Below are 11,493 nucleotides of genomic sequence, written 5' to 3'. Positions count from 1 at the left end.
GAAAGCGACGTTTGATGACATCACGTCGAAATGCATGAGTCAGCAGTAGCAGAAACGAAAAGAACGGGCAAGTTCGACATGAATTGACATTCAGACATAAAGTGCTGCACTAAACCTCTTGGGAGCTTTTGACTTTCAGGAGCCCGCAGCTGAAACAAAAGAAAAACGGAGACGTTTTGAAACAGTCACACCTATGTACTGGGTAAAGTGTGCGTGTGTGTGTGTGTGTGTGTGTGTTGGGGTGCTTGGTGCCTACAAACACTCCATCGATCAAAAGGATTGTGAGCAGCTGCATCTGAACATGATAGCAGACCTTAATGCACGCTAAAGTTAATTAAGTGTTAAGCTTAAAAGTGAAATACAACTGAGCTGTACTTAATTCAAGCCACTGTAACATTACTTTATGCAGTTTTAATTCAGTGATTCTTTCACATGCCACTAGATGGGGTATCATGTGGTTTAGAGGTTCAGGCTGGACCATGTCAAAGCTTGCTGTCACCTCCCTTTGCCAAGCCCTCTGTCTGTCTGTCTACATGTGTGTGGGAGGTGGTCGGGTGAGGGAGCACCCCCACCTCCTCCGCCCCTTCTTCAGCATCAGACCACACAACTCAGCCCCGAGAGCTGTCAAACACAGCTGGGACGTATCCTCCTTCCCACTCTTCCTCCCTCCCCAGACTCCAGGAAGAAGCTTTGATAGAAGGAGGGTGGGGGGCAAAAAGGGGGGGGGGGGGGGTTCCATTTTTACACAAGACCCTGCTCCTCCTCTCAAACTGCTTCTCATCAGCATAAAAGCATCTCCTTTCGTCTCTCATCGTGGATGCTTCACATGCACAAAAATTGAAACGGACATGACAGGAGGGAAGACACTCATCCGGAATGAAGGCTTTATTTTCGTCTTTTTTTAAAATGCAAGACCAGCAAAAAGAAGAAAAAAACACTAAATAAAATTCTCCGAACCACAGCCAGACAATTTTTCTGTATTTTAACATGTTATGTATTGAATCATGATCACTTCTGATACAGAATCAAGTATTGATATTGAGACATCCCTATATCAGTGATACCAGCTGGGTTTTTTTTTCCAAAGGCAAACAGTAAAGTTATGTCCTTTACATTTATAAAATGCAAATAGTCAAAATATGATACAAATATTATTATTATTTTGGCACCATCTCGCAGTAGATGGCAATAAATAACCTTTTCCAAAAATAACCAAACATCATTTCAACTTCCTCTCCCGTAACTTGCTATCATCGGCAGCCATTTTGTCAGTGTTAACGACGCCCCCCACCAACCGACTCCCCCCACAAGATTAAAAGGACCAACACTCACTCACTGCGCCCCCCTGGAAAAACACTTAGTGACGAGCCCAAAATAACAGTGAGGACAGATAAGACTTCATTACAAGTTCAAAACGCACGTTTTTGAAATGTGTTTGTGTGTGTGTGTGGGGGGGGGGGGTAACCAGAGTACCGGGAGGAAACCCACGCATGCACGGGAAGAGCACGCAAACTTCACAGAGGAATCGGACCCTCTCCACAGAACTGAGAGGTGAAAATATTATGACAGGAAATTAATTGGTCATCACAAAACAAAATCATTATTTTACCAAAATAAACCAATTGGTGCATCATTTTAAGGGGAAAAGGCACAATTTTACAATAAAAGTTCATTTTCTGAGTTTAAATCAAAATTTATGAAAAAAAATTTAAAGGCAGATTTTTTCAGATATTTGTTATACTATCTATTATACTAATATCTGTTTTAGTATACACAACGGACGTCGAGCCAAAATCCAATAAAAAAAAAAGTTTTTTAAAAACAACTTTAAAAAAAAAAAAGAAATCCCTTGATGCAATTTTTATTAAAACAGCAAACGAATAAAAAACAGTCGTCGTACTTCAAATGGAAAAAATTTAAAAGAAAAACTAAACCAAACAAACAAAACAGCAGATGGAACATTATTCATTTTTTTAAAAGGCCTTCCTTCTTTTGTTGTCTATTGGAGCACATGACGCCGCTTCCGTTTGAATTCTGCCTGGAAACACACAATGAACATTGTTCCAATGTTCAAACCGAGTGTTGCTGCGAAATTTACTGTCAGCCTCAAAACTGTACTGAAAACACGGTAAGAAATTAACTTAACAAATAACACGAAAAAAATGACGGAATTGCAATAATTGATTCGATTGCAATATTATGAGATTACTTGAATTAAGGTGCAAATTCAAATTATTTTAAGGGACAAAAATAAAATCACGTAGTCAAAATATGACAAAGATCCAGCCATAATTTTGCATAGAGATATACTTTTTTTCTAGGACAGATTTTTTGTTATTACTGTTGTTACTCTACCTTTGGTATCAAGTTCAAGTTTACTTTATTGTCAAAAATCCTATGTAACAGGGTTACCACAGAAGTTTGAAATTGCGTTTGACCAGTCTCCAATGTGCAGATTAACTAAAAACATGCTGATAAACATGTGCAGTACTATACAATAAAATACTCTCTCTCACATTCACACACGCACGGTGTGTAATAAGAGTATTGACAATACAGACCCACACAATCAGTGGTCATAGAAGTAAAGTGAAAAAGTTTGAAAAGCGTGTTTAAAGACTGTAAAAATGTCTTTTGTTTATAGTCTGGAATGTACAGTAGTTGAGTAAAGTGGATAATGCCACTTACTGGAAATTGTCACTGCAGAAGGCCGCCTTGGAGAAGCCCCCGAAGGCGGGGATTCTGTCGGGGTATCGAACAATGATCCAGTTCCCCATCAGTTTGAAGTTCTGACCAAAGACCGTTGAGGTAAGTTGCAAAAAGATCAAAAAATTGGGGAGGTGTGTGTGTGTGGGGGGGGGTTCCCCACTTACATGAAATAATCGAATGGCGTTGTCACAGCATTCCTGTTGCGTAAAGTTGACGAAGCCACAGCGTTGCTTGAGCAGGAGCTTGACGCTATGAACTGAACCCGCCCTGTCGAGGGAGAGGTCATTGTCATCAATTTAGGAACGGGCTCGCCGTGACTCTAAGTGTCAAAGGCGCCATGCACACTAACTTGCTGAACATGTTGAAGAACAGCTCTTCCGTTACCATTGAGTTCACATTGCCCACCCACACTGGAAACAGTTCCCTGCGAGGGAAATAGAGGCACGCTCAAAAACGCAGCAATCAAGCGGCAAAAAATAAACATGCTGGAAAGCAAGTAACAATAATAGAAATTATGATATAGTTTTTTTTTTAACACAAAATTTAAAAATTAAATCTGGAAACAATTTAAAAATATATATAATAAATAATATTATTAATAATATAACAATCATTTATTATTCATATAAAATAAAATTCTGGCAATATCACATGGGGGAAAATGTTAAAAATTATGAAATTAGAATACTGTCAACAAGTCTTAAAATCCAAGAATAGATATGAATTATTGCCAAGAATAAAAGTCCTTTATGAGTATAACATAATTGCAAAAAAATAACTTAAAATCTTTGAAGTTTCAAGTAAATAGTCAAGATAAGTACAAAGAGTACAAATAAGTAAAAAAAATGAGAATGAGGTTAAAACAAATAGTCACAAACATCCCAAATACTACGAGGAAACGTTAAGTGTTCCTTTCCCATGTGCCGACTGATCAAATAATATTCATGTGATTGACTTACGGATGATAATCCTCTTGACTTTGGATGTTGTAGGCGCTGTGGACCGCCCCGGGATGTCTGGTCTTCATGGGGGTTTCTGGAGCTGCCAGCACTTGGGGACCTTGGATTTGGGGCTTTAATGCAGACAGCACCTTGCGTGCTTTCTTCACCGTCCCGTGTATAATTAAGGCATTTGAACTCTGCTCCCGCGTGAAGCCGTACTCCTGAAACGGAACGGTGGCGACGCCTCGTCAGTGGGAAAACCTTCAAAGTCAAGGTGCCAGTGTGTACGCTAACCATCAGCTGCAGTATCTGCGTTTGCATTATTTCCTGAGCCGCCTCAGCACAAGAGGGATCCAGCTTGAGAACCCCCTGGAAGGCTTGCGCCGCCTCCTCATATCTCTGGTGAGGAGAGTAAGACGGTGCGAGCTTTAGTGACACCCAGATTTTCTTACTTGACTAACAATGTCCAACCTCATTTTTTCACTCAAACTTAGAAGCCATTGTCCAATAAATTGCCTTCCCTCTTCCCCCGTGTGGAAAAAAAAACTGCAGCAGTGTGCATGACTAGACGAAATGAACACCACGACCCAACGCGTAGTGAAACATCAAAAAGTGGACAGTGACCTTTAAACCGGCTAAAGCCCGCCCCTTGCGAAAGAGGCCTTTAATCCAGTTTGGGGACATTTTGAGGCATAACTCGGCGTCAGCCAGGGCCTTCTCATAGTCCTGCAACTTCTCCAAACAGAACGCTCGATTTCCAAACAACCTAAAAGGAAAAGTCGTGTTGCGTTAATGTTTTTTTTTGAGAATTCAAAAAAAAAAAATGTAGGCCACGTAATGGGACCAACCTCATTTCCGTAGGATTGTATTGGATGGCTTCGGTAAAAAAATCCACCGCTAAATCATAACGTCCATCACGAGCGCATTCATTCCCCTGAGCTTTGAGAAATTCAAAAAGTCTTTATAGCCAACAAAAATGATACGCAAATGAGTGGGAAGATGTGAGAACCCACTTGCGAGACGCTTGCTTCTTTCAACATGATCGGTCAGCACCGAGCTGTCAGCAGAAACCTGTGGGGAAGCGTGACAAAGATGGTCAGAAACAAAATTATCTTTTTGGTTGTTGTTGTTTTTTTTTTATCTCGGCAAGTTTATGAACAATTGCGTGAAAATAAAACTAACTGAACTCTTGGAATTTTATACAATTTAACCGACATCATTTCATGTATATCTGAAATTGTGATGTGCCAGTATATCATGTTCCAGTTTTATATCAATAAAATTAAAAAAGCAATTTTAAGGAGAATAAATGTTTGGGGAAGAAGTTAATAAAACAGTTGAAATTTTACAGTCATAATTTGATGAGAATAAAATTCATTTTTTTTTTCCATGAGAATCTAAAGTAAACAATTGTAAGAAAAAAAATTGGAGTATCCAACCTCCTTCTTGATGTCATTGTGGGATTCTTTGGGGAGTTGTGCTTGGTTGGGCGACTTCTTTTTCCCCTTCTCAGGCTTGGCACCAAATTTATGTTGAATTCTTTGGGCTGTTTGACTCACAAAACAACTTGTCAAATCCAGTTCCTTCAGAAGAATAAATTTGAAAAAATTAATCAATCACTTTTGCGTTAAAACGTGTATAGAAGGTACAGTATATATTTTTAAATACAAATTCAAAATGTGATTTTAAAATAATATTGTGAAACTCAGTTCCTTTGAAAAAAGATTGATGATCAAAACAAATCATATTTTAAGAGATTTCCAAATAGCAGAAAGTTACTTGAGGAAATAAATAAACTAAAATAACTACTTTTAAAACCTTGTTGCTACCATCCTCGGAGTGGCTTTCATCACTTGCCTCAGCTAGCGTGCCTGCTTCCGCTCCGACTTCAAATCGAGTCTCCGCACCGTCTTGCGATTCATCGCCAACCGCCAAATTCTCCTCCGCAGTGGACTGCTGCAAACCACTTGTAGCCTTCCACACAGAGAACATTAGCGTAAGTAATGGGCCCATTCATTTCAAATAATTATTGCTATAATTTGTTAAAATTAGTTACTTACGGTGTTCTCTTTTTCCTTCTCCATTTTCTCTTGTCGCTTTCTTTCCTTCCGTTTCTTTGGCGAATAACACAATATGATCATAAGTATACTTTCGAGTGCATCGGTCGATACTGCTACTACAAGAAAGTTGGAGTCATCACTCCATTCTTGTGCTATATTCTGAGCTGCATTCCTTTTTGTTTTTTAAAACTGCGCTTTCCAAGCAAGCATACCTTTTTCTTCAGCCGCTTTTTTTCTGCCTTTTCTATGATTCCTTCCTGCTTTGGTAACCATTCATCATCCTACAAGAAAAGCAAGGCGTCAATATCCACGTGTTGATCCAGCAACAAATAATAACAACAACGACGTACATTGTCTTCGATCTCTGCCATCACTTCTCGGTCGCAGTAGTAAAAATTTAAATAATCGTACATATGCCTTGAAGCAAGGGCCACCGGATTACTGCCATCAACTTCATCTTGGTAATCATATGGATCACTTGAGACTGTAAGGCAGAAAGACATGTTTTAAAACATGACAATGGCACAATCTTATTGTCAGCTCAGGTTTAGCAATAAAGTGTTAACTTTGACTAAATTAAAGCAGTAATATAGTAATGTTTATTCTGCCGTGACCGGCAACTAAACAGCCACCGTTATTTTGCAGGGAATATCGCGAGAACTTCAACTATCCTATGTAAAGCCAATAGTATTTTTGTAATAATAAAAATAATCACCTCCGTTTTTATAGGTTCGCTGTGTGAGAGAGAGAAATGACAAGTTACAACACAATATATACAGTTTGCTTATTTCATCTCTTTTTATTGATCTAATTTTTCAAGTTTCACTTTCGTTTACGGGGAAGGGAAACGTGCTGACTCATAGATCCTTTAGGAAAATCCCATCGTCGCATAAAAAGGAGGGAATGCGGATGTTTGTATTGAAAAGTGCGGGTGTGTTCAACTTGAATGAAATGAACAATCAGAATCAAATGTTTACTTACGAATGGCTGCATTCTATTAAAATCTGAAAGAGAAGGGAAAATTATAAAGAGTTAAATCGATGGAAGGCAAAACATTTCCAGCTAACTCGCGCGAGAAAACAAGCTTCTCATCTAAACTTGACACAAACACAATGGGGAACGGGTACCAAAAGTATTTCCTTACCCATTACTCCACTGTAATTATAATGACAAAGTTATAAATCAATTAAACGTATAAAGTAATTACGATGTAATCGCTAAAACATACTCCAGGTAACTTTTCGTATGACTCCGCTCTGGAGGGTCCAGACACAGATTGAGAGGCGGGACTTCCGGTTTTTGAGCGGAAGTACGTCATTTGTAATTCTCCACCCTCGTCTTCATTTCACGCATCATTCGGTAAAAAAATAAATCTATTGATATGGATTTCCTTTGCATCTTAAAACCTTGTGATTTTTTTAAATATTGGCAGTATAATAATAATGAATAATAATAATACATTCTAAAAGCGTGTATTCAGTATACATGTTCAGTAAGAATAAACTGTACACAAAATATTCCTGATCTTGCATTTTGTATGTTTATTGAAAGAAAATATAAATCTCTTCATATTCATAGCTTCTTGACAATGTACTAAATATAGCTTCAATGTTGAAAATATGAATATCATTTGTGGTTTAAAAAAAAAACTCATAACATATATTTTCACATTATTAAGTCACATTTTTTTAACCAGTGAATGCGCCTGTGACATTGAAACACGCATTATTATTCAGTTCACACAGCTTTGTTCATCAAAAATGCAATTGAGTAAAGCGTGTCGTAGTGTATCAGTAACAAATACCGGATGTAGTAACTTGATTTAAAACAGGTGGCCGATCTGGATGCGCATGTTCACACACGTTCCCTTTCAAACTTATTTTTTGGTCCTTCAGTTGGTCCAGTGTGGAAAGCGCCGGCTCATTCTATTGTCCTTCCGTGACGCACTGAGAAAGCGATGAGTCTGTGGTAGACAGAGCTGAGGAGGACGATGGCCGCCACCACCATGATGCAGATGATAGTGAAGGCCCACCGAGGGCCGAGTAGGGTGTACACGTGGGAGACAAACACGGGGCCCAGAGTCCGTGCGCCGCTCCCTGATGCTGTCAGCCAGCCCATGTACACGCCCTGAAAAAAGAAATCAAGGTGTACTCTCACATCATATTCCACTAAAATGGATAACCAAAAAAAAAAGAGGTTGACGTTCTAAGATCTTCACATAGATTAGCTCATTCACCTGAGGTTTGGGTCCCAGGATTTTGGAATAGAGGGTGTAGGACATGACGTTGCAAGCCGGATAGCCCACACCGATGAGGAAATCTGAGGAGATGTACTGAGCCAGGTAGATGGCAGGCGTGTACTGACACCAGGTCTGGTCATACGGGCAGCCGGTGGGCTCAAAAGAGCTGTTGGATGAGAGCTGACTGACCAATGAATTGTTTTTAAGGTCTAGGGAGAGGGAAACGTAAGGTTAGTTTCAAATGTCAGTATTGCCCACTCAAATATTTTGAAATACCTGCCCACTGGATTTTGGGGTAATGGCTTCCCCATGGAAGAAGAATAAAGAAGCCGCAGAATATGATGGCCAGACCGAGGAGCAGTACTGGACGATCCCCGACCCTGTAAAATAAAGCTCGGAAGTAAGATACCATTTTTCATTTGAACGAGGGACTCGTGTATTTGGGTTACTTTTGTGCGGCCATTTTGACCACAAGAAACACCAGGATGGATTCAAATCCGATACAGCAGATGATGATGCCGTTGTAGAAAACTGCCTCTCTCCTCGTCCACGCAAACATGTCCATGGACAAAGGTGTGGCGATCCTGTTCCAGAAAGGAGTCGCGATTACAAGGCTCAGCATCACGTCAGAGCAATGTGCCCACGTACGTCTCAAAAACGGCAAAAATGAACATGACAATGAAGAAGAGGACATTCGATGTGAAGACAGCTAAGTGGTCGATGGTTTCCTCCGAGTCTTCGATGAGGTCCACCTCATCTGTAAAATGACGACATACCAGATTAGTGTTCCGACGGGAGACGTCCGTACCTTCGCCATCTTACCTTCCGCAAGGTAGTTGATGGCATGGATGTGTCTCCCGTCATCATCAACTCGGTGCTCCCTATGAAATGGAGACTCGTGAGCTGCACAAGCCTTGCCGCCCCTCTCCGATTGTCAAACATTAGTTTCTTTCAAAAGACTTCACCTAAGCACCAAGACCACCAACAAGATGTTGATGACACCAAAGATGGCCGCAAGTAAAGCCGGAGCAGTGTACATGTTGAGTTTTAGATAGATGAAGTCCACCGTGTAGCCCACTTCCCCAAGGAACGACAAGCAAGCCTGCAGAGCTGATGGACATATGCAAGTATTACCAAAAAAAAAAAAATACACACAACATCCAAGACCAAGCCCATCAAATTTCTCAAGACGTACCAACTAGGTTCTTAAGCACACCCAGTGATTTTTTTTACTAGTAAAGATACCACCCACCAAAAATATCTACCAGTCTGGAAGATCATTCAGCAGAAAGAAACCCACTCCTTTTGCCACTAGAATTTTTTTCGACGGGATTTGGTACCAAAGAAATCTCATCACTGGTTGATATCTAGGTCTCATGAAGCAATACAGACAGAAGAAAAAAAACCTGTGAACTTGGAAGACCAAACACTCTGAATAATGGCGTCTCTGACATTTAAATCCAAAGCAAAAGGTTAGAGAGTGTCCTGGTGCTACGGTTTTATTTTACGGCTACTTGGATATCAACCAGTGGCCAAACTGCTTTTGTAACAAGTCCCTGAGATAAATCTTTGGGTACCAACAGGAACCAAGACAGTGGGGCCCTGTAGCACGCTTTCAAGGGGGATTATCCAACTCATAGGTGTCTCTTCTGGATTCAGTAATAATCCATAATAACCTGGACCGAGGATGAACCCTAAGGCTTGACACGCGCTCATGTTGGCCATGGCGTTCGTCCTCTCCTTCAACGACGTGGCTCCAGCAACGTATGATCTCACCACAGCAACATTACCTGCCGTGACAGAACTGGTGTTAAAAAGTCTATCGATGAAAGTGGAGTGCGTCGATCGCGTCTGATCCCGTTTAACATAGGTACCACCGGCCATGGAACTCTCTACCTTACATTTGACTGCCATCTAGAGGCACACAGCCTAAGTTTCAATTGTACAAGTGTAAAACTATTTCATTTTGGGTTTGTTTGTATTGCAAATTTTCACCTACTATGCCTGCATCTGAAATGTACCAATCATGATAAACGGGGGTTCAGTACATACGACATCATTTAGTGACGATTACAACCTGCTCCGAAGCCCACAAAAGCCCGTGAAATGAGTATGTGGTACTTGTCCCCAGTTGACGGTAGCGAAGCGTAGGCATAGTAGATATTGGCCGACAAGTTGATGATGATGGAGCACACCAGCGGCTCTCTGCTCTGCCGATGATTGGACCACAGGCCAAAAAAGGGTGATGCCACCATTTGGCCAAGACTGTAAGCTGCCACCACCCAGCCCAGGAAGGTGGCATTGGCGCTTTCATCAGACTTTTGCAAGTATGGCCACAGCGATGTTATTACGATGGTGAAACCTAAAAGTAAGAGAATGTGACAATCAAATAAATATTGATACATTTTGTGGGAGTGTCTTTCTATAAGAAAAAAAATCTTACAACATAAAGGTAGATATTTTGCTTATTTAGCCACAAAGAAGAAGCAGCACCTCAGTTTGATGCAGTGATTTTGCTTACTTTTTAGCTATTGCCATCTTTACAAAATATGCAGGGAGATTTTTTTTTTTCCTCACCAACGCTGCTGAGAAACATAGTGAAGTACATCACTCTGATCGACCTCCATCGGTTATGGTAATCGTCATCAGTAACGTCATCACTGCGCAAAACAAGTTTCAATAAAGTTTACATACAAATCATAATTACTTGACATCTTGAAAAAAAAAAAATCACACTGACCTCCTTGGTTCGTCCCGAAGTAAAGGAGTGTTTTCGTCCGAATCCACAAATTGAGACATCCTGGGTTAAATTATGATAAAAACAAAACAAGCTAGCTGTCGCACAAAGCTACGAGAAGCTAACTCGCAAGCTGGTTTGTTAGCCACTGCAGCTAACATTCAACCCGTCAACAAGTTTGTTTCATTGACAAATCGTACGCATAGTGTTAAATCGAGTTAAGTAGCCACGTCTTTGCATTCAGTGCGTGACTAAATGTCAGTAAAGCTGGACTCTGACACCCGAAGCAACTTTGACATCTACCGCAAGCTAATGTTGCTGAGACGGACTCGTCCGGCGAGATTTCAAACTAAAATACGCAATTAGACGGAAGTGCGTTTTGAGGGGTTCGGCAAGTCTGCTTGGAAGTGACCCAACAAATATACATAAAACATAATTTTCGCTGGAATAAATATTGACCAGCACAATTTACGTATATATACAATTTTACACTATCACGCGCCTGAAGGATATTATTTTGAAAGCTCGACCGGAAAAAAAGAATGGATTAAAGTTGGGGAGCAAACAAGGGAATGAAAAGAAACCTCGCTAGATTCAAAAATTCAGTGTTCATCCGCAAAGCCTTTTTTTTTTTAAATTATTTTGTGGTAATGGGGGCGATATCTTGCAGTGTTGGTGTACATTTTGAACCTTCACCAGTTTAAAAAGTGACTTAATAAAATGTATAAATGATGTAAATGCAGTCAAGTGATGCAGTCCCTTGAACTTTACCTTGATTAGTGGCCATTAAGAAAATTCTTTTTAAAT

General features: G+C 40.2%; 2 protein-coding genes across 2 annotated transcripts; both read right to left on the bottom strand.

The window, feature by feature from the left end:
• Positions 1-870: 870 nt before the first annotated feature.
• si:dkey-33c12.4 (uncharacterized protein LOC560112 homolog) lies at positions 871-7,018 on the bottom strand. The gene is made up of 17 exons (XM_049734781.1): positions 6,855-7,018; positions 6,692-6,714; positions 6,426-6,444; positions 6,061-6,194; positions 5,923-5,991; positions 5,711-5,764; positions 5,508-5,624; positions 5,090-5,233; positions 4,664-4,721; positions 4,499-4,589; positions 4,275-4,416; positions 3,945-4,049; positions 3,669-3,871; positions 3,059-3,133; positions 2,874-2,976; positions 2,689-2,789; positions 871-2,038 (listed from the first exon to the last, which is right to left on the bottom strand). Exons 1-17 carry the CDS (start codon positions 6,856-6,858, stop codon positions 1,966-1,968), a joined length of 1,515 nt encoding a protein of 504 aa, XP_049590738.1. The 5' UTR covers positions 6,859-7,018; the 3' UTR covers positions 871-1,965.
• A 209-nt stretch (positions 7,019-7,227) lies between these two features.
• mfsd8 (major facilitator superfamily domain containing 8) lies at positions 7,228-11,023 on the bottom strand. The gene is made up of 11 exons (XM_049734792.2): positions 10,690-11,023; positions 10,527-10,609; positions 10,027-10,311; positions 9,626-9,739; positions 8,915-9,059; positions 8,772-8,830; positions 8,598-8,706; positions 8,399-8,533; positions 8,226-8,329; positions 7,947-8,158; positions 7,228-7,837 (listed from the first exon to the last, which is right to left on the bottom strand). The coding sequence occupies exons 1-11, from the start codon at positions 10,746-10,748 to the stop codon at positions 7,631-7,633; spliced, it is 1,512 nt and encodes a 503-aa protein (XP_049590749.1). The 5' UTR covers positions 10,749-11,023; the 3' UTR covers positions 7,228-7,630.
• Positions 11,024-11,493: the final 470 nt, after the last annotated feature.

Source organism: Syngnathus scovelli, chromosome 1, assembly GCF_024217435.2.
Source record: "Syngnathus scovelli strain Florida chromosome 1, RoL_Ssco_1.2, whole genome shotgun sequence".
Classification (NCBI taxonomy): Eukaryota; Metazoa; Chordata; class Actinopteri; order Syngnathiformes; family Syngnathidae; genus Syngnathus; species Syngnathus scovelli.
This window is presented reverse-complemented; position numbering and strand designations above follow the sequence as displayed.

Coding starts and splice junctions, on each gene's coding strand:
- si:dkey-33c12.4 (XM_049734781.1), bottom strand. Junction 5,992..6,060: donor TGGCAGAGATCGAAGACAAT/GTACGTCGTTGT, acceptor CTTTTCTTGTAG/GATGATGAATGGTTACCAAA. Junction 2,790..2,873: donor ACGCCATTCGATTATTTCAT/GTAAGTGGGGAA, acceptor GTCTTTGGTCAG/AACTTCAAACTGATGGGGAA.
- mfsd8 (XM_049734792.2), bottom strand. CDS start 10,748: ATGTCTCAATTTGTGGATTCGGACGAAAACACTCCTTTACTTCGGGAC. Junction 10,312..10,526: donor TATGTTTCTCAGCAGCGTTG/GTGAGGAAAAAA, acceptor TCTTACTTTTAG/GTTTCACCATCGTAATAACA. Junction 8,534..8,597: donor ATTTTTGCCGTTTTTGAGAC/GTACGTGGGCAC, acceptor TTTCTGGAACAG/GATCGCCACACCTTTGTCCA.